General features: G+C 39.8%; 1 protein-coding gene across 1 annotated transcript in view; it reads right to left on the bottom strand.

Moving 5' to 3' along the window:
* Window positions 1–4,050: 4,050 nt before the first annotated feature.
* SLC36A3 (solute carrier family 36 member 3) overlaps window positions 4,051–22,977 on the bottom strand; it is a 34,235-nt gene continuing 15,308 nt past the window's right edge. The window contains exons 5-10 of the mRNA XM_046667773.1: window positions 14,026–14,110; window positions 12,974–13,192; window positions 10,652–10,750; window positions 10,095–10,261; window positions 7,292–7,461; window positions 4,051–4,313 (exon numbers count right to left, since the gene is read on the bottom strand). Of these exons, the coding sequence (XP_046523729.1) occupies window positions 4,051–4,313; window positions 7,292–7,461; window positions 10,095–10,261; window positions 10,652–10,750; window positions 12,974–13,192; window positions 14,026–14,110 (1,003 nt within the window). The remainder of the gene's footprint in view (window positions 4,314–7,291; window positions 7,462–10,094; window positions 10,262–10,651; window positions 10,751–12,973; window positions 13,193–14,025; window positions 14,111–22,977) is intronic.

The raw sequence follows: 22,977 nt of genomic DNA, 5'->3' as shown, positions 1-22,977 counted from the left end.
CCACATGCCACAACTAGAAGGATCCACAACGAAGAATATACAACTGTGTACTGGAGGCTTTGAGGAGAAAAAGGAAAAAAAAATAAATAAATAAAATAAAAAATTATGTTTCCTTTAGAGCAAAACAAATCTTCATTAATTTTTCACCTCACATGAAGTTTCTTTAGTTATAAAATCAACACATTATTGTTAAAAATGCAACAATACAGGCAAGCAAAAAAAGAGTATAAAATTTCACTCATAATTCAGCTCACTTGGAGAAAATTCCTATAACATTTCATGTTCTGCATATCCTTCAAAATTGTTTGACTATACGTGTATGACTGTTTTTTAAAAAAGAACCAAAATGGAATCATGCTTCACATTCTGTTTTTAACAGCTTTATTGGAGTATAGTTGATATATAATAAAATGTACATATTTAAAGTATATAATTTGCTGAGTTTTGAAATATATATACACACCTAGGAAACCATCCTCACAATCAAAATAGTGAAGATATTATCCATCACTTCCAAAAGTTTCCTCAAATCTTAACCATAATGAGTCTCTTTCAAACAACCCAGATTTGCTTCTGTTCCTACAAATTAGGTTGCATTTCCTGGAGTTTTGTATGAATAGAATCATGTAATTTGTACTCTTTTTGGTCTGGATTCTGTCACTCAATATAATAATTTTACCTTCATCCATGTCTTGTGCGTATCAACAGTTTGTTCCTATTATTGCCGAGTAGTATTTCATTGTTTGGATGTACCGCAATTTGTTTATTCATTCACCTGTTGATGGAGTTTTGGGTTGTTTCCCACTTTTTGCTATTACAAATAAACTTACTGTGAACATTTGTGTACAAGTCTTTTTATAGGTATAAATTTTCTTTTCTTTTAGGTACATATCTTGGAGTGGAATAGTAGGATCATATGGTAGGTGTATGTTGAACTTTTTAGGAGACTACCAAACTGTTTATCAAAGTGGTGGCACCATTTTCCATCCACGATAGCAGTACATGAGCGTTCCAGTCCCTCCACACCCTCATCAACATGAATAGGGTCCGTCTTTTCAATTTTAACCATTCTAATAGGTGTACAATGATTTCACATCGTGGTTTTAATTTGGATTTCCCTAATTACTAATGATTTTGAACATCTTTTCATGTGCTTATTTACCACTGATGTATCTTCCTTGGTGAAGGGTCTATTCAAATCTTTTACCCATTAACAAAATTCAGTTGTTTTCTTATTGGTGGGCTTTGAGAAGTCTTTATGTATTCTGGATATGAGTCTTTCATTAGAGATAAACTTTGCAAAGATTTTCTCCCGGACTGTGGCTTTCCTTTCCATCCTCTTAGCAGTGCCTTTTGAAGAACAAAGGTTTTAATTGTGATGAAGTCCATTTTAGCAATTTGTTCTTTTATGGATTGTGTTTTGGTGTTGCATCTAAGAAATCTTTCCCTAACTTGAAGTCACAAAATTTTTCTCCTGTGTTTTTTTCTAAAAGTTTTATATTTTGAGTTTTTTTTTTTTTTTGGTATATGATGTAAAGTATGGATTCAAGTTCCTTTTTTTTTGCATAAGAATATCCAGTTTTCACAGCACTATTTCTTGAAAAGGCTAGCCTTTCTCCACTCCTTTGCCTCTGCAACTTTGTCAAAAATCAGTTGCCCACATCTGGGTAGACTTTATTTCTGGACTCTCTATTCTGACCCATTGATCTGTTTGTCTGTCTTGGCACCAATACCATGCAGTTTTGATTACTGTAGCTTTGTTACAGTTCTTGAAATCAGACAGTGTTATCCCTGCAACTTTGATCTTTTTCAAAGATATTTTGGCTATTCTAGGTCCCTTACATTTCCATATGAATTTTAGAATTAGCTGGTCAACTTATACAACAAAAGCCTGCTGAATTTGGGGAGAATTGACATCTTAACATAATGAGTCTTCTAATCCATGAACAAGTTGCATCTCTCCATTTATTTAGGTCTGAATTTCCTTTAGCAATATATTATGGTCTCTAGTGTACAAGTGTTTCATATCTTTCGTCAGATTTATCCCCAATTATTACATATTTATATTCTATTGTAAGTGCAATTTCTGATTGTTCTCAGCTGGTATAGAGAAATACCATTGGGTTTTGCATATTGACCTTGTCCTGAAACTTTGTAAACTAAATTAGTAGTAGTTTTTTTGTAGATACCATTGGATTTTCTACATTTTTGATCATGTCATCTTCATATGAAGACAGTTTTACTTCTTTCTTTCCAATCTGGATGACTTTTATTTCTTTTTCTTGTCTAATTTCACTGTCTAGACATCTGGTACAATGTTGAATAGAAGTGGTGAGAGTGGACATCTCTGTCTTGTTTCTGATCTTACAGGGAAAGCGTTCAGTCTTTCCCCATCAAGTATGGTGTTAGCTGCAGGTTTTTCACAGGTGCTTTTACCAGTTGAGAACAGTCCCTTCTATTCCTGGTTGCTGGGAGTTTTATGTCAGGAATAGACATTGGATTTTGCCAAATGCTTTTTTGTGTCTATTGAGATGATCATACATTTTTTTCTTTTTCAGTTTGTTAATATGGTGAATTACATTGATTTTTAAATGTTAAACTAACCTGTATTCCTGGAATAAACCCCACCTGGTCATGATGTATTATCCTCTTAATATATCATTGAATTTAATTTGCTAAAATTTTGTTTCAAATTTTTACATCTATGTTCATGAAGGAGTTTAGTGTGCAGCTTTATTTTCTTGTAATGTCTTTGTCTAGTTTTGGTTCACATAGGGTTTTTAACCAGCTTTTTCGCCACAGTAAATCACAAATATATCTGCATATTGATAGGTGCATTTTTGCAATGTTTGGGGGCATCATAGCATTTTATTCTGGATGAACATAATTTAACCTAATGTTGAATCTTTGTTTCCAACTTTTCCCTATTATTAACAGTATGAATGCTCCTTTTGCATAAATTTTTGCAAACACAAAAGATTCTTAGGAAATTTCCAGAAGTGAAATTGACAAGTCAGAGGGTTACACATTTTAAGACATGTATTGCAAATTGTTCTTTGGAAAAGCCATAACAATGTACACTACCGTCTGCAGAGGGTAAGATTGTCTGTTTTTCAAAACCCTTTCCCAAACTAAGTATTATTTTTAAAAAATAGGTCAGTAGTCCTTGCACATGATGAAATCTTTTTCCCTCACACAAACTGCTCAGCCCCTTTAGCCTAAATCAGCCCTAAGTGGCCTTAAGATTGCAGAGAAGGAAAAGAAAGAGAGAGAGAGATGATGCCCTTCTAGGTAGGGAAGTCACCATAATGAATGATGGCTGAGAAATATGTTTTTATCCCTTAACCTGCTTCTGATATGCCCGTATCTTCAGGGCAACAGGTAACTTGCTGAAGGGAAACCCTTCAATTTTCACCCCTGTGGTTAAATGATAAATTCTTTTCTTTTTTTTTCACTTTCAGAATGTCAGAACTGGAAAAGTCCTTAATAGCCAAGAGGTCCAATCCTTTATTTCATAGCCAGGGAAGCTGAGTCAGAGAGAGGGAGGAACTTGCCCAAGATCATAGGAAGTCAGTGGCAGAGCCAATGGTTGGATAAAATTACTGCTAAGTTCTATATTTGTTCTGTATGTGACACTTCCACTTAGACGAATATCTAAATAGAAAACCCCCTTTCCCCAACATACACTTTTCTGAATTTGATGCCTTAAGGGCAGCTACTGCAGAATAGAGAGAACAATTGACTTTGCATTTGCGTTCCTGATTGGTCTCTGTTTCCAGGGATTGCTTTTCCCGTTAAATGAGACTGATAATAAGAATGGTTGAATGTGGTTTTAGTTCAGAGGTACAAAAGACCTCCAAAGAAGTCCCAAACCAAAAAGGCATGGGAGGTATCGGTACTGACTTGTGTCATCTACATTTCTCTCGGAAAAATAAAGAAGCCGCTAATTAATATAGAGATATTGGGGTTTGATGAATGTATATAACATCCACAATGGAAGTCAAATTGGGGACAGGAGGAAGGGAGAACTATTAAAGTAAAAATAGATAATTATGCATATGTGGAGTTGGCTATGAAATAGCTGATGGGTTGGGTCAACTCATAGAGGGCTTGGTATGTCCCAAATACACAACCCAGAAGGCCTAGAATGCTGATCATGATGTCCTTTGCAATAGTGACACAGCTCATGTCTTCAGGGTAAAAAGTGATGAGCTCCAGGATGGGTGGGATGATGAGGGCCAGGGCACTGCTGCTCACCGAGCCCACCAAGGAGATGACCAGGTCCAGGCGCGGGATGAGGATGGCTGAGATACCTGCAGTGAGAGAAGAAATTTAGAATCCAGCTGAATGTTGCTGCAAGAGAGGAGCTCAGAAACAAACCATTTGTTTGGAGCCTTATAATTCCGCAGATGCCTGACAGACCGCTTTGGAGAGCTGGGAAGGAGCCCCCTGCAGACTTGAGCTGTAGGTCAGGCACTACAGCTCTGGACTCTCATCTCTGTTTTAACTATCAATATAGATGCTCTCCTTTTATGTTTTATCTGTAGGGTTTTTTGCATATATTTATTGGAAAGGCTCCTCTACCACCTATCTATTATAACCTGCTCATTGTAGAGACGGGAGAATCTAGAGCTCTAGAGGGAATGGGATGTGCCCAAGGTCACACAGAGCTGACATGTGATCCATTTAAATGCCTAATCTAAGGCCCTTTCCACTCTACTGTCCTGCCTCCCAAGTATGTGAAAGAACTTGGTTCACAGTAAGGGCTCAATAAATGCTTGACTCTTACCCAGACACTGAATCAACCTTTGTGCTATCTACATAATACAGCCACTGTCTAGAAGCAAGGATGGGTAAAATATGAGAGACGGCTCCGTCGCTGTCAGAATCTCAACCACTTGTTTTCCTACTCTTGGAAGGAGCCTGGTAATTAAGGAGGACATAAAACATGAAGACAGCATTAGGCTCTCACTCCCCACCTCTCCTCTTATATAAACACTCTTAAATCTCCATCTTTTATACATATGGTGAACATATATCATGGATTTTCCAGGGGAGTCCAATTTTGAAAATGTTTGGATGAATAAATATACAGTTTATCCATCTTAACTGTATACAACTATATGATTTTCTGATGAACAAATTAGGGAAAACCTGTTCTGGAAAGCACCCATACTAGCTTGCTGGATCTTGAAGAAAACATCACTTTTTTCTGAAATTGCTCCAACACATCCAATCAGAGAATGAGAGAGACTTATAGACTCTCACAGTTGAGAATCTATCAACCCTCTGATGGGATGATCCCCATCTCAGTTTTCCTTCATCAGATGTTTAATAAATTGCCTACTGGAGGAGGTACAGAGAAAAATCAGCGTCTGTTCTCCAGGAGAGCTCACACTGACAGGGCAGAGAAGATACGTTCAAGGAAAGCTATAATGCAAGGTACACTGGAGGAGGGCTCCAGAAGGGTCAGAGTTGGTCATGCCAACCCACTGCTCAGGGCCCTTCCATGGCTAACCATTGCCCACTCTCCTTAGCACAAGGTCCCTTAGGACTTGGGCCCTGCCAAATCCTCTGGCATGTGTTATCACTCCCCACTGCTTTCACTTCTACAAAGAGGCCATATGTAAGCACTTGCCTCAGATCTGTGCAAAGCCTGCTCCTACACGTGGTACATTCTTCGCTCCTCCACACCTCCCACTTATCTTTTAAGTCTTAACTGAAATATCACTCCATTGGAGAGGACTCCCTGAGCTGGCCCCAGCTAAGTTACATGACCTTCTTATGTGCTCTTGGGGTATCCTCTTATGATCTTAATCATCATAGTACATCACTGTGTACCATCTTGACATTCATCACACTGTGCTGTAATTGTTTCCTTGCGTCTGTTTCCTACTCCACTGTAAGCCTCATGAAGGCAGGAGCCATGTCTTCTTCATTATTCATTATTGTATCTCCAATGCCTAGCACAATGTCAGACACACAGTAGGTGTCCAACAAATGATTGCTGAGTGAATGAAGGATAATGCAATGGATGGATGAATGGAGGAGGAGGAAGTGGTCATGCAGCATATATCAGAAGCAGGACATGTCACTAGAACGTCAGCTGTCTCTAGTGTTGCCTTCCCTGACCTCGAGTGGCCTGAACTACTCAGTTTTTCTCTTCAACTTACATCCTTCCTACTAGGAATGATCTCAAAACAATATATTGACAGGTTCTTGATGTCTTGATACAGACTGGGAAATCTCTAATACCTTCAACCAAGCAAGAGTGCTGTTTCTTCCTGTCGAACTCCAGTTATATGAAGTGTAATATCTGATGGCATGTCCTTCTGGACCGCTCCAAGAGTTACACAGCTTCTCCTGACCCTGAACTGAGACTAGATTCCCTCAACTTTGAACTCTGATGCCTGGAGCCTTTAAGACTAAATTTTCTCTCTCGCACAATAATCCAACAGGCGTTTGAAGAAATATAGAGGAGCCCCAAGCCTTCGCTTCTCCAGCAAAACACCCCTAGTTCTTTTCCTCATTCCTCATGGGGCAACTTTTCTGATCTTCTTTCTCTAGATGTGCTTCAGAGAAAGAATTCCTCTGCCCTGTTCGTGTGGTTTCCCAAACATCTATAATAGTGCATGATGTGGAATGAATAAGTGAATAAATGAATGGAAGGAAGCATGAAGGAAGGGAAGGAGGGAGGAAGGTGAAGAGAAGAGTGCACCCAAAAAGTGATCTCCAAGACTTTAACAAATCAGCTGCTTGGGGTTTTTGCCTACATTAAACACTACTTTATGAGACGGGACTTGACCTTAATTTATGCAGGAGGGAATATGGCCCAACCGAAAATACAGGCTTTGGTGCTACACATCTTGCATTCGAATCCCAGCTCTGTCACTTCGCAGCTATATGATTTGAGCATGTTTTCATTTCTCTGGCTGTAGTTCTCTGAATTGGTAATATTACATCGCTAGGCCATCATGAGTATTAGATAATGTCAGTATGGCGCCTGGCAAACAGGAGACATATAGAATTGTGATTGAATGAATGATACTTTCTCCTGGAACCCAGCCAGTGTATTCCTTCTATGTGTAGGCAGTAGAGATGACTGTAACATTTACTATGGGATAGCTCTGGTAAGCCCATTTTTCAGGTGGAAAGTCAAGGTTCAGGGAGGTGAAGTGTCTTGCCCAAGGTCACAAAGAAGGCAAGTGGCAGAGCCAATGATAGTGGGATAGATGCCACTGTGGCTCCCAGACACAGCTTTGGGCAAAGAGTGCCCTTTTATCCTACTCACAAGTCAGACAGACCAAGACTGTGCGGACAGACAGGTCTACAGACAGTGCCCAGTTCTCTGACACCTGGGAGATGACAACGGGGATGATGATCTCGGCTGGGACGTGGAACTGGAGAGTGTAGGTGAAGAAGATGCCGACAGAGTACATCAACTTGACTGACTGGTACAACCTGCAGACAGGGGGATGGGATGTGAAATTCCATGTGGCTTCTGGGCGGGGACATTCAGGACTTACTCATTGCTCAGAAGCTGGTACTTGTCATCGAGTTATAGAACTGGCTGACTTCTGTTGACTCAGTCCTGACCTGCCATCAGAGCCACCTAGGAAGCTTATTAAAAGTGCACATTCTTGGAGATTCTGATTCAGTAGGCTTGTGGCTCAGGATTCTGTGCCGTTTTTTTTCTTTTACTTCTAAAAAAAGTTATACCTGCATAAAGTAAAACTCATAGTACAAAAGCCATGCTGTGAAGAGCCTCCCCCCACCCTTGATTCCCAGTCTCCAGTTCCTTTTTCCAAAGGCAACCCCTCTAGCAGTTTTCTTGTCATCTTTCCAGAAATAATCAGTGTACATACAAGCTTATATAGAATGTAGGTACACACACACACACACACACACACACCATTGAGCTCCATTTCCGTTCATTAAATATTTCTCGGACATTGTTCCCTATCAGAACACACAGATCAGCCTCTTCTGTTTAATAGCTGCTTGGTTTTCCAATTGCTTGGATATACTATAATTATTTTACTGGTCCCCAGTTAATGGATATTTAGATTATTCCCAGTCTTCTGCCAGTAAACAATGCTACAAAGACTACCCTTGTACATGTAACTATGCACATATAGGATACAACCCTAGAAGTAAAATGCTGGGTAAAAGTAAATGTGATTTAACATTTGACAGCTATTGCCATTTTCCCTTTACTGTCCCAGCATACTGGGGCGCTTGCTTCTGCACACCCTTGCCAAAACACAGTGTGTGCACACATGCTGCTCTTTGCCATTGCATTTGTTTAAAATTGGCATTTCTGTTATAAGGGAGACAAAGCATCTTTTCAAATATATAAAATGCTATTCTTTGGATTTGCATGTGAACTGTTTGCTCATGCCCGTTTTTTCTTGGGTTATTGGTCTTTTCTTATTGGGAAGGCATATTTATTTATCCCTTCTTTAAGGCTCCTCTGGAGAGTGTCATGACCAGCCAAGTTCAGAGCAGGTGTGAAGTCCTCATGGCACCACGTTTTCCAGCTGAGGCCCCTGGAAGGAGAGCACCCGCTCGAGGTAGCTAGTGGTGGTCCGAATTGCCCAGAATAAGAACAGCATATTAGGATGGCATACATCTTAATTGTATAAAATAAGTCACAACTTCAAAGAAATCCCACGTTTACTGTCTCATCTAGTCATTAGCAGAACACAGTGAGATGGGTGTGGCCGGTGATGTTTTTCTCATTTTACAGCTGCGGCCTGTGGGAGTGAATGCCTCATCACCCCCCTCCCCTCTGAAAGACCAAGGCTGTGGGAACACATGACAATGAGAAAAGCAAACTCTCAGTGAGTGCTTACTATGGCCAGACGCTCTTCTAAGGATTTTATGTATATTAAACCAATTAATCCTCACAATCACTCCTTGAGATAGCATGGCAGTCATTTGTGCTGTTACCCAACACTTCTAGTTCTTCCAGGCTCCGGGTAGAATTTCACTTCCCTGCCCCTTGGAGTGAGGTGTGGCCATGGAACTTTCTTTGACTGATGGAGTGTGAGAAGAGATGTAAACGGCATTATAAAGGGCATGATTCATTGTGCCCTCTGTCATGGCAACTGGCAACATTTCAGGGAGTGGCTGTTCCATCAGGCTGGGTCCTGGAGCGGGGGACGGTGCAGAGCTGAGCCCCAGCCATCCCAAAATGGACATGTAGCACGAGCATAAAATTAAGCATCTGTGTGTGTTCAGCCACTGAGATTTTGGAGTTAATACTGGAGCATAATAGTCTATCCTGACTGATACAAATGGGCATTAGTATCATTCTCTCTTTACAGAGGATGGAAATGAGGTCTGCAAGATTAGGTAGCTTGTCCAAGGTCACATAAGAACCAGATGCAAATCCCATCACTCAGCTTTAGCACCTGCGCGCTTAAACACTTGGCTCTACTGATTGCTTAGTCACTATGCACCCAATGCTGCCAGAACAAGGGGAACAGTGAACACTTGCTGAGTGCTTACTATGTGCCAGCCCCCAAAATGTTTCCTGGATGAATGAATGACTGAGTAAACGAATGAATGATCAAATGCAAGAACTCCAGACCAAATTCCAACTGAAGCGTAGCAATGGCAGTCTAGGTCCATTTCTGGAATTGGGGGCCTACATGTTGGTCCAGTGTGGGGCCCTCAATCATTACTCTGGAGTTATACTTTTTGTGGTTGCTGTTTCTGTTTCCCCAACACTCCCAGATCGTTCTTTTTCTAGAGCGTTTGAACCCTAGGGTCGGACAGATTTAGTTTCAAGTTCCAGTTTCTCATCAACAATGTGAGCTGGGAAAGTTACTTACAGCCTCTCCAAACATCAATTTCCTCATCTGTTGAATGGAACTGATAACAATAATGCTTACTCATAGGGCTGTTGTGGGAATTAAATGAGATAATGCACAGCGCCTGGATTATCAAAATGATCTGTTATCATAATACTGATATTAGCAGTTAATATTTGTTGCTAATGATAATTCAAAAGAATGCCACATTCTGTTGCTAAGGCTTGGCTCCCATGACTCTCCTCCCCTCCCCACTTCAGGTGGGCAGGGACATACCAGCAGTTGGGCAAGTTGAGGGTGATGCTGGCCTGGGTGTTTGGTCCAAACTTCATGTAGCCCAGTGTCCCCAGGCAGATGTAGAGGACGATGACAAGGGACATCCCCAAGTACAAAACAAAAGAAAACCGCTGTGGTTGCTTCATCTGGTTTTTGAGAGACAGAACCTGGAGGTGAAAGGTGGTTGCAAATGAAAAGGTAGAAAGAGATGTAGCTCCTTGTGAAGGAGCAGGTTCCCCTACAAGCATGGACATCTTTCTCCAGGTAGCCCTGGGCCAGGAAAGGCTGCATCCCCTCTCATTTTCCTCCATGCTCTCTATTGCCAGGAGTGTCCTACTCCATCTGGGAAGATGAGTGAATTCTCACTCAGTCTTCAAGACTTAGGGTGGTACATGGAGCAGTTGGCGCCCTGAGAATGGGTCCTGACTTTTCCCTCCACCAGGAGAAGATCACATTCTGCACTTTTCATAAATACTATTATTTAGACCTCTGGAACAATAATTGCCTTCCCCAAAGAGCACTAGGGACCACCCACTCAAAACCCGCATCAATCTTACCATGCCAACGCCTTCAAATGTGAAGATGGCTGTACCGAAGAACAGCAAGAAGGTCTTCCAGCTTGCCATCAAGGGTAGTTTGCTGGGATCTGGAATCCCCTGAAAGGAAGAAGAAGGGCATTGACTTTGCCATGGCATAGAAATCATTCCAAATCTTTGCCTGGTAGAAAGCTGGCCCATACCTGAACTCAACGGACACGGAGTTAGGAGCACCCATGAGATATCTAAAGCTGAGTCAACCTTCTCTTTCTCTCTCTCTCTTTTTTTTTTTTTTGCTGAGGAAAATTCACCCTGAGATAACGTCTGTTTCCCATTTTCCTCTTTTTTTTTTTTTGTTTTATGTGAGCCCCTGCCCCAGCACGGCCACTAACAGATGAGTGGTGTGGTTCTGCACCTGGGGACCAAACCCAGGCCACCGAAGCAGAGTGCACCAAACTTTAACCACTAGGCCATCAGGGCTGGCTCCTTCTCATCTTTTTAAAAAGTTATTTATTTTTATTGTGATAAAAGATATGTAGCATATAATTTACCATTTTCAGTTTTTTTAAGTGTACAATTCAGTGGCACATTCAGTGGTATATTCACATAGCTGTGCCACCATCACCACTATCCATCTCTAGAAATTTTTCATCATCTCAGACTGGAATTCTCTACCCATTAAATAATAACTCCATATTACCCACTCCCTGGTCACCTCTATTCTACTTTCTGTCTCTATGAATGTAACTATTCTAGGTACCTCATATAGATGAAATCATATAATTATCTTTTTGTGAGTGACTTATTTTACTCAGCATAATGTCTTCAAGGTTCATCCGTGTTGTAGCACAGATCAGAATTTCATTCCTTTTTAAGGCTGAATAATATTCCATTTGAATGAATTTACCAGATTTTGTTTATCCATTCACCAGTTGATGGACATTCGGGTTAGTTCTATCTTTTGGCTATTGGGAGCCCTCTCATCTTTATATGTGGGGAAAGCGGGACCCAGGCAGAAGAAGGGAATTGCCTGAGGCCACTCTGTAAGTTAGTGCCACAGCTCAGAGAAGAATTCAGGCCTCCTGTTTTCCAGTTCTCTGATGCCCCTGCCCCATCACTTCTCTCAGAGCTGTGCAGTCTACCAACCAGTACAGCAACGATCACAGATCCAGAGGAAGCAATTATTTTAATAGACTTCTGGGGTGGGAAGGATAATGGCTCCCCAAGGATGTCCACGTCCTAGTCCCTGAACCTGTGAATATGTTCTATTACATGGCAAGAGAGAATCAAGCTTTCAGATTGAATTAAGGTTGCTAATCAGCTGACCTTAAAACAAGGAGATTATCCTGAATTATCTGGGTGGGTCCAGTGTAATCGCTAGGGTTCTTAAAAGTGGAAGAGGGACTCAGAAGAGAAAACCAGAAAGACGGCAGCAGGAGAAAGACTCAGCCTGTCATTGCTGGCTTTGAAGATGGAAGGGGGCCACGAGCCAAGGCATGCAGGCAGCCTGGAGAAGCTGCAAAAAGTGAGAAAACAGATTCTCCCCAAAACCCTCCAGAATAAAGCACAGCCCTGCTGACACCTTGATCTCAGCCCAGTGAGCCCTCCAGAACTGTAAGACAAATTTGTGCGGGTTTAGGTCACTAGATTTGTGGTAATTTGGTATAGCAGCTGTAGGACACTAATACAACCCCCAAAACCTTCAGATTCAAAGAAACGAAACTATAATGGTGGAATTTCAGAGCCTGTGATAATAGCATAACTTGGGCTTGGGAAGCAAACTGACAGGCATTAGTGGACAAACTACTTTCTGTTTATCAGTTTCCTTGTCTGTAAACTGAGGATAAAGGTACTACTTCCAAAATAGTATCACGTGACGATTCAATGAGTTATTATATGCGAAGAACTTGGCACCAAGTAAATCAAATTCCTTTATCATCCATGGAGCTGTTGTCAACCTACCACTCTTAAACAATTTCTGTTGGTTATTTGATGAAGTTTATCTCCCCAAGTGAAGGTAACCTCCTTGAGAGCAGACCCCCTGTCAGTTTTACTTACCCATGAATCCCCAGCCCCCTGTGCAATGCCTGGATCACAGAAGGTATTCAATAACTAGTTGTTGAATGCCTCATTGTTATCCAGTGTGACAATGATGATAATGATGATGACTAGCTTTTATAGCTTGTCGGGCAGAAGTGTTCATGGATGTCACCTTAGCAGGGGCTGCTCAGAGCAGCATGTCACTTTCCTCACCTTCACTTGCCCATAATGATAACAACCCTCTCCAGGTGTCTCAGAAGCCCTGGACACTGACCCCCTTCTGCGGTGGTTTCAGGCACAGACCTGCACGATATACTCAAAGATCAGAGCCATGCTCCCCAAGGTAGTGATGTTGGCCAGTGTCGAGAAGATGGACAGCACCTTGAGATTCTGGATAAACACCAACAGGACCAGGAAGGGCAGGATGATCAGCATGTAGAAACGAATGTCCAGGATGGGGATCAGCACCAGGCTCTTCCTGGGCTGGCAGGTGTTGGACGTCATGTGGGCTTCTTCCACCATCTGATGAGAGCACAATGAAGGGCGGTGTAGTTGAGTTGCCAGATTAAACACAGGACGCCCAGTTACGTTTCAATTTCAGATAACTGACAGATGACTTTTTAGTAAAAGTATGTCCCAAATACTGTATAGGACATGCTTATAGTAAAAAAAATTATTTGCTATTTATCTGAAATTCCAATTTAACTGGGTGTCGTATATTTTTATTTGCCACATCTGGTAACCTAACAGAGCGCCCAAGACTGTGACAATCAGAAACCCTTAGAATCATGAAATCTGAAGGCTGAAGGGTCCTTTTGACATCTAGACCAGCCTCCTCTTCCTTACCAAATGGGTTTCTTTCACACATCCCAAGAACAGGAGTTCACTACACAAGAATATCTTCTTCAACTTTAAGTAGCTTTGAGTTAGAAAGTTCTGAATAGTGATCAAAATCTGTTTGGCTATTCCATCTACAATACCTGTCACAGTTTTGGCTGTTTGAGTGCCCAAAAACAAGTCTGCTCCCTCTATTCCATGAAGCCACGGAAGAATGCCGTGATTGATTCGTGATGCCTGTTAGGAAAGCACCGAGGGCAAGGTTGCAGCTGGTGTGCCTTTTGTCTAGTTAATGATTTTCTGCAATGACAAGCCTGAGATACCTAAAGTACATCTCCCCGACACTTTTCAGGCTAAAAATTCGGTTATTTCTGATTGGACATGATTGCAAGCCTCTCTCTCCATCCTGGTTACACCCCTCAGATGTTGCTTTGGTTTCTCTATGATCCTTTTAAAAAGTGATTCCCAGGACTGGGGGAACTCCAGAGTGTGGTCTGATGAGGGAGTAGGCTCCTTACCTGTTGTAAGTTGTCTGCCATGAACATAAAATAAACACTGCAGAAGCCCAGCTGGGTGATGATTAATAAGAAGCTGACAGTGTACCTGAGAAGGAGAAAAAGAGGCAGACAGAGGAAGAAACAAGCTATTTTTTAAAATGCATTTACTGTTATTTTTTGAAACAATTATTTATGGTATTATTTTTAATATTTCCCCACATTTTTTATTTTGAGAATTTTCAAGTCCACAGAAAAAGTTGAAAGACTAGTTTTATTAACATACATATATCCTTTACCGAGATGCACCAATTGTTAACTTTTGGACCTAACTGCATTATGTATGTGTGCGTATGTGTGTAAGTATGCATTCATCCATCCATACACACACACGCACATACGCATTTTTTCAGAACCATTTGAAAGTCAATCACAGATATCATAACATTTCAGCCCTAAATACCTCAGCATACTTCTCTTAAGACTATGATATCCAAAAAATCAACTTCAAAATCATCAAATTTATAGTCCATATTTTAAATAACCCAATTTTCTCCAAAATATCTTTTATAGCTGTTTTTATTTATTGTTATTATTTTTTTATTTTATTGAGGTCATAATAGTTTATAATATTGTGAAATTTCAGTTGAACATTATTATTTGTCAGTCACCATATATATGTGCCCCTTTACCCCTTATGCCCACCCCCCCAACCCCCTTCCCGTCTGGTAACCACAAATCTGTTCTCTTTCTCCATGTGTTATCTTCCACATTTGAATAAAATCATATGGTGTTTGTCTTTCTCTATCTAGCTTATTTCACTTAACACAACACCCTCAAGTTCCATCCATGTCGTTGCAAATGGGATGATTTTGTCTTTATTTATGGTTGAGTAGTATTCCATTGCATATATATACCACATCTTCTTTATCCACTCATCAGTCGGTAGGCACTTGGGTTGCCTCCATGTCTTGGTTATTGTGAATAATGCTGCAGTGAACACAGGGGTGCATGTGTCTCTTTGAATTGCTGATTTCAAGTTCTTTGGATAAATACCCAGTAGTGGAATAGCTGGGTCATATGGCATTTCTATTTTTAATTTTTTGAGAAATCTCCATATTGTTTTCTGTAGTGGCTGTACCAGTTTGCATTCCCAAAAGCAGTATGAGGGTTCCCTTTTCTCCACATCCTCTCTGACATTTGTTGTTTTTTGTCTTGGTAATTATAGCCATTCTAACAGGTATAAGGTGATAGTTCATTGTAATTTTGATTTGCATTCCCCTGATTATTAGTGATGTTGAACATCTTTTCATGTGCCTGTTGGTCATCTGTATATCTTCTTTGGAAAATGTTATGTTCATATCATCTGCCCACTTTTTGATTGGGTTGTTTGTTTTTTCGTTCTTCAGTTGTATAAGTTCTTTATATATTTTGGAGATTAACCCCTTGTCGGATATATGATTTGCAAATATTTTCTCCCAGTTGGTGGATTGTCTTTTCATTTTGTTCATGGTTTCCTTTACCTTGCAGAAGCTCTTTAGTCTGATGAGGTTCCATTTGTTTATTTTTCCTTTTGTTTCCCTTGCCCAAGTAGACATGGTATTCGAAAACATCCTTCTAAGACTGATGTCAAAGAGTGTACTGCCTATATTTTCTTCTAGGAGTTTTATGGTTTCAAGTCTTACCTTCAAGTCTGATCCATTTTGAGTTAACTTTTGTGTATGGCAAAAGATAATGGTCTACTTTCATTCTTTTGCGTGTGGCTGTGCAGTTTTCCCAACACCATTTATTGAAGAGACTTTCCTTTCTCCACTGTATGTTCTTAGCTCCTTTGTCAAAGATTAGCTGTCTGCATATGCGTGATTTTATTTCTGGGCTTTCAATTCTATTCCGTGGATCTGTGTGTCTGTTTTTGTGCCGGTTTCATGCTCTTTTGATTACTATAGCTCTGTAGGATATTTTCAAGTCAGGGATTGTGATACTTCCAGGTTTGTTCTTTTTTCTCAGGATAGCTTTAGCTATTCGGGGTCTTTTGTTGCCCCAAATGAATTTTAGGATTCTTTGTTCTATTTCCATAAAGAACGTCACTGGGGTTCTAATTGGGATTGCGTTGACTCTGTAGATTACTTTAGATAGTATGGACATTTTAACTAAGTTTATTCTTCCAATCCATGTACGTGAAATATCTTTCCATTCCTTTATGTCATCATTGATTTCTTTCAATAATATCTTACAGCTTTCAGTGTATAGGTCTTTCACTTCCATGGTTAAATTTATTCCTAGATATTTCATTCTTTTTTGGGGGATTTTAAATGGGATTATATCCCTGAGTTCTCTTTCTGTTTGTTCATTATTAGAATACAGAAATGCAATGATTTCTGTAAGCCGATTTTGTACCCTGCAACTTTGCTGTAGTTGTTGATTATTTCTAATAGTTTTCTGATGGATTCTTTAGGGTTTTCTATATATAAAATCATATCATCTGCAAACACCAAGAGTTTCACTTCTTCCTTACCAACTTGGATACCTTTTATTTCTTTTTCTTGCCTAATTGCTCTGGCCAAAACCTCCAGTACTACGTTGAATAAGAGTGGTGAAAGTGGGCACCCTTGTCTTGTTCCTGTTCTCAGAGGGATGGCTTTCAGTTTTCCCTATTGAGTGTGATGTTGGCTGTGGGTTTGTCATATATGGCATTTATTATGTTGAGGTACTTTCCTTCTATATCCATTTTATTGAGAGTTTTTATCATAAATAGATATTGGATCTTGTCAAATGCTTTCTCAGCATCTAATGAGATGATCATGTGATTTTTATTCCTCATTTTATTAATGTGGTGTATCACACTGATGATTTGTGGATATTGAACCATCTCTGTGTCCCTGGTATAAATCCCACTTGATCGTGGTGTATGATCCCTTTGATGTATTGCTCTATTCAGTTTGCCAATATTTTGTTGAGGATCTTTGCATGTATGTTCATCAATGATATTGGCCTGTGAATTTCCTTCTTTGTGTTGTCCTTGTCTGGCTTTGGGATCAGGATGATGTTGGCCTTATAAAATGTATTAGGAAATAATAATGTTAATAATAATAAATGTTCTGTCTTCTTCGATTTTTTGGAATAGTTTGAGAAGGATAGGTACTAAATCTTTTTTGAATGTTTGGTAGAATTCTCCAGAGAAGCCATCTGGTCCAGGACTTTTATTTTTTGCGAGATTTTTGATTACTATTTCAATCTCTTTATTTGTGATTGTTCTATTCAGATTCTCTATTTCTTCTTGGTTCAGTTTTGGGAGGTATATGAGTCTAAGAATTTATCCATTTCTTCTAGATTGTCCAATTTGTCAGCTAAAAGTTTTTCATAGTATTCTTTTAGATATTTCTGTGGTATCCATCGTAATTTATCCTCTTTCATTTCTAACTTTATTTATTTGAGCCTTCTCTCTTTTTTTCTTAGTGAGTCTGGCTAAGGGTTTGTCAATTTTGTTTATCTTCTCAAAGAACTGCCTCTTAGTTTCATTGATCCTCTCTAATTTTTTTTGTTTCAATTCCATTTATTTATGCTCTAATTTTTATTATTTACCTCCTTCTGCTGACTTTGGGCTTTGTTTGTTCTTCTTTTTCTAGTTCTGTTAGGTGTAGTTTAAGACGGCTTATTTGAGATTCTTCTTGTTTGTTAAGGTGGCCCTGTATTGCTATGAATTTCCCTCTTAGGACTGCTTTTGCTGAATCCCATATGAGTTGGTATGGTGTATTTCATTTTCATTTGTCTCCAGATATTTTTTGGTTTCTCTTTTAATTTCTTCAATGATCCACTTGTTGTTCAGTAGCCTGTTGTTTAGTCTACACATGTTTGTCACTTTCCATGTGACAAACTTTTTTTTTTTCTTTAGTTGATTTCTAGTTTCATAGCATTATTGTCAGAAAAGATGCTTGATATGGTGTCAATCTTCTTAAATTTTTTGAGGCTTTCCTTGTTTCCCAACAAATTGATCTATATTTGAGAATGTTCCACTTGAGCTTGAGAAGAGTGTGCATTCTATTGATTTTGGATGGAGGGTTATATATATATATTAAATCCATCTGGTCTAGTTTTTAATTTAGTTCCACTATTTCCTTGTTGACTTTCTGTCTGGATGATTTATCCATTGATGAAAGTTGGGTGTTAAGGTCCCCTAGTATTATTGTGTTGCTGTTAATATCTCCTTTTAAGTCAATTAATAGTTGCTTTATGTACTTTGGTGCTCCTGTGTTAGATGCATATATATTTATAAGCATTATCTCTTCTTGGTAGAGTGCCCCTTTCATCATTATAAACTGCCCCTCTTTGTCTCTCATTGTCTTTTTTATCTTGAAGTCTACTGTCTGGTATAAGTATGGCAACACCTGCTTTCTTTTGTTTGCCATTACCTTTGAGTATTGTCTTCCATCCCTTCACTCTAAGCCTGGGTTTGTCTTTAGAGCTGAGATGTGCTTCCTGGAATCAGGATATTGTTGGGTCTTGTTTTTTAATCTATCCAGCCACTCTGTGTCTTTTGATGGGGAATTCAACCCATTTACATTTAGAGTGATTATTGATATATGAGGGCTAATCATGCCATTTTATCACTTGTTTTTGGTTCTTCTGTATTTCCCTTGTTTTTTGTCCCATGCATTTTGGACTGCCAATTCAGTTTTGTGTTTCTCTATGATGGTTTTCTCAGTTTTCTTTTTAATTATGATTTGTGTCTCTGCTCCGATTTTTCGTTTAGTGGTTACCATGAGGTTTGTGTACAAAAGATCTCGTAGATGAGATAGTCCATTTTCTGATAGCCTCTTATTCCCTTAGTCTAAGCAGTTTCCATCCCTTTCCTGTTCCCCTTCTAAGTTATTCTTGTCACAACTTATTCTGTCTTTTGTTGTGAGTTTCTGGTTAAAATGAAGTGATTGATTATATTTATTCTTGATGTTTTCCTCTCCTTTATCTTTAATGCTATAATTAAGTGTTTGCTAATCTGTTCTGATGGAGAGTTGCAATTTTCTGATTTTGTCTGCCTGTTTACCTCCTTGCTCCAGGCTTTGTAAACACTTTTTTTTTTTGAGGTATGAGGGACTTCTTGATTATATCTTGTGTGTGTTGGGAATCTTGTGGCAATGAATTCCCTCAGTTTTTTGTTTATTTGGGAAAGTTTTTACTTCTCCATCATATCTGAAAGATGCTCTTAGTGGATAGAGTAGTCTTGGCTGAAAGTTTTTGTCTGTCAGAATTTTGAATATATCATACCACTCTCTTCTGGCCTGTAAGGTTTCTTCTGAGAAATCTGCAGAAAGCCTGATAGGGGTTCCTTTGTAAGTTATTTTCTTCTGCCCTGCTGCCCTTAATATTTTTTATTTGTCATTGGTTTTTGCCAGTTTTACTAATATATGCCCTGGAGAAGGTCTTTTTACATTGATGTAATTAGGAGTTCTATTAGCTTCTTTTACTTGTAATTCCAGCTCCTTCCCCAGGTTTGGAAATTTCTCAGCTATTATTTCTTTGAACAAGTTCTCTTCTCTTTTCTCTCTCTGGAGTATCTATAATCCTTATGCTGTATTTCTTAATTGAATCAGATATTTCTCATAGAATTTCTTCATTTCTTTTTAGTCTAAGTTCTCTCTCCTCCTCCATCTGAAGCATTTCTGTATTTCTATTCTCTAAAATGCCAATTCTATCCTCCATAATATCAGCTCTGTTATTTAAGGACTCCAGATTTTTCTTTACCTTATTAATTTTGTTTTTCATCTCCAACATTTCCGATTGGTTTTTCTTTATAGTTTCAATCTCTTTTGTGAAGAATTCCCTCTGTTCACTAATTTTGTTCCTGCTTTCATTGAACTGTCATTCTGAGTTCTCTTGTAACTCATTGAGTTTTTTTACGATAGCTATTTTGAATTCACTGTCATTTAGATTATATATTTCTGTGCCTTCAGGGTTGATTTCTGGGTGTTTGTCCTTTTCCTTCTGGTCTGGAGTATTAATATACTTCTTCATACTATTTGATGGGGTGGATTTGTACCTTCACATAGTGATAGTATCTGGTCACAGATTCCACCTGCTGCTGCTGTGGGGCAGGAGCTGTGTATTTTGAACCTGCTGCGATCCCATACATCATGCCTGTCTGATCCTGGGCCACTCCTTGGGACTGTAGCAGCCCTGTGGGCTCTTGCACTGAATGGGAAAGTGATCACATGAGGGGTCAGTGCTGCTGCCACCTGCTCCCACAGTCCCACCAAGATGCACTCCCCTCTTCGGGTTTCCATGGTACTATGGGGGTTTGCAGCAGCTGGGAGCTCATTTGCCTGGGTGTGCAGACCCACCACAATCTCCTCCTAGATCACACCACCTGTTGTGCTTGGTGGGTGGGGCCTCCCCACTGAATCTGCACCTAAGCCACTCCCCAGGACTATGGTGGCATTGTGGGCTCTCCCACCAGATGAGGAAGCATTCACAAAGGTGCTCAGGGCTGCTGCTGCTTGCTCCCACTATTTTATCAAGACTTGTTCCCCTCTTTGGGGCTGAAACAGTACTATGGGCATTTGCAGCAGCCGGGGACTCATTCACCCAGGTTTACAGATTTGCCGCCATCTCCTCCTAGGTCACACCAGCCATTGTGCTTGGTGGGAGGAGCCTCCCCACTGAGTCTGAGCCTGGGCCATGCCCTGGGACCACAGAGCCACTGTGGGCTCTCCCACCAGATGGGAAGGTGCTTATGTGGGGCCTCAGGGCTGCTGTCATCTGTTCCTGCAGTTATGCCAAGATGCATTGGCCCCCTGGGCTGCAGCAATGCAATAGGCATTCTAGCCAGGAAAGAAGTACAGGTCTGCTCAGGGGCTGGGCAGTGTTCACCTATCTCCACCTCCACCCCAGGGGTAGTCCATCCCCCTTGTATAACTGCGTGAGTCTCTCTGGCGTCCTGATGTGCTGTGTGTATATCTTCTGCTGGTCAATGAATGTCCATTTAGTTGTAGTTCAAAGGGGGAGAGACAAAGGGAACACCTCACTCCTCCATGTTGCTGAAATCCTCCTGTTTTTATTTTTTTGATTCAGGATCTCATCAAGGTTTATTGCATTTGGCTATGTCTCTGTAGTCTTTTTTCATGTAGAGCAGCCTTGCATACATCCACTTTTTTTTGTTTTCTATGACGTTGGCTTTTGGGGAAGAGTCCATGCTGATTGTCTTGTAGAATGTCGTACATTGTGGACTTGTGATTATTTCCTCATGATTAGATTCAGGAGAACACTTTTGGCAAGCATACCACAGAGGTGATATTTTGTACTTTTTGTTGTCACATTGGGAAGCACATCCTGTGGTTCCACTGTGATGGTGACTGCCAGATCTCTCTGTTGTAAATATACATTTTCCTCTTTGTAATTTGGGGGTAAAACTTTGAGATGGCATGAATATCCTATTCTCCTCAAACTAAGGTTTTTAACATTCATTGATGATCCTTGCCTGAATCAATTATTTTATCAGTGGTTGCAAGGCAGTGGTTTTCCAGTTCCACCTGTCATTTTCCCTAAATTTATTAGTTGGCATTTAAGAAAGCGATATTCTTCCCTCTTCCTTTTTTTTTGGTATCACAATTGACTCACATTAATTATTTTTTAATTTAATATATTATATTCCATTATGGTCATTATTCTTTTGGATTCTTAAATTGTCCCAAATTTGGAGATACATTTATTTTTTTAAGGGAACAAAGATATGTTTCTCTACTTAGATTTTCATATTTGGATCAGTGTTTTTCAAATCGGGTTGTAGCACCAATTGCATCAGAATCATCTGAAGTTTATGCTAAACATACAGAGTCCTGGTTTTCATATCAGCCTGTTGAGTCAGAAGCATGGTGGTGTCACGTGAGACTTCAGAATGGAGATGATTTTTTCTCTCTTTCTTACGGAGATTTTCAAACATAAACAAAAGCAATGACAATTAACTCAATGACTCCTTGTGTGCTCATCCCAGGTTCAACAATTATTATCTTTTGGCCAATCGTCTTCCATGTATGGATCCCTTCACCCCCACCACACACATGCTTCTTTTGTTGGAATATTTGTAGCAAACTAGAGACCTCAAGTCACTTCACCTGTAAATAATTCAGTATGCAGCTCTAACAGGCAAGGGCTTCAAAAAATATATAACCAATATGCCATTATAATCCCTTACAAAGTTAACAATAATTTCTTCATATCTTTTAATATTCAGTCCATATTCAAATTTCTCCAATTGTCTCAAAAACATCTATTTTACAATTGGTTTCTAAACAAGTCTATACATTGCATTGTGTTATTAAGTCTCAGGTTTTTTAAGCTGCTTTATTCCTCTTGCCCCGTTTTCTTTTGTCCCCTGGCAACTTTTCATTTTTTTGGTTGGTGCTGAAGATACCAGATAAGTTGTCCTGTAGTATGTCCCATTTTCTATATTTGGTTGATGACTTCTACATAATGTCAGTTATTTTGTTCTCTCTCCTCTGTGTTTCCTGTAAACTGACATTAGATCTATTGGCTTGATTACATTGAGGTTCTTCATGTATCTTTCTGGCAAGGATATTTCCAAAGTGGTGCTCTGTATTCCCTACTGAATCCCACATAAGACATCATATCAACTGCCCCATGTCTAAACATGAGATCCTAAGATCAGTACCTGGGGTCTGATGGTGTCAGTGTGTTCTTCCTTTACAAAGTTTCCTAATGACGTTTCACCTAACAGCTTGAGCATCCATTGACGATAGTGGCCTACATGGAATGGGCAGTTTTTAATCAAGCCCCACAGATATCCCTTAGCACACTAAAAATCACAAATCATGGGTTTAAATATTTTCCCAGCTCTTTCTCAGCTCTGAAACACCAAAGACACGGTACCATGTAAGAAACAGGAGCTAGATATTTTGTATTCCAGTCCTTGTTCTGCCATTAAATTCCTGTGTAACCTTGGGCAGCTTCGTTGCCCTATCCGGG

Source organism: Equus quagga, chromosome 7, assembly GCF_021613505.1.
Source record: "Equus quagga isolate Etosha38 chromosome 7, UCLA_HA_Equagga_1.0, whole genome shotgun sequence".
Taxonomy (NCBI): Eukaryota; Metazoa; Chordata; class Mammalia; order Perissodactyla; family Equidae; genus Equus; species Equus quagga.
The sequence above is the reverse complement of the archived record's forward strand: the minus strand, read 5'-3'. Positions and strand labels throughout refer to the sequence as shown.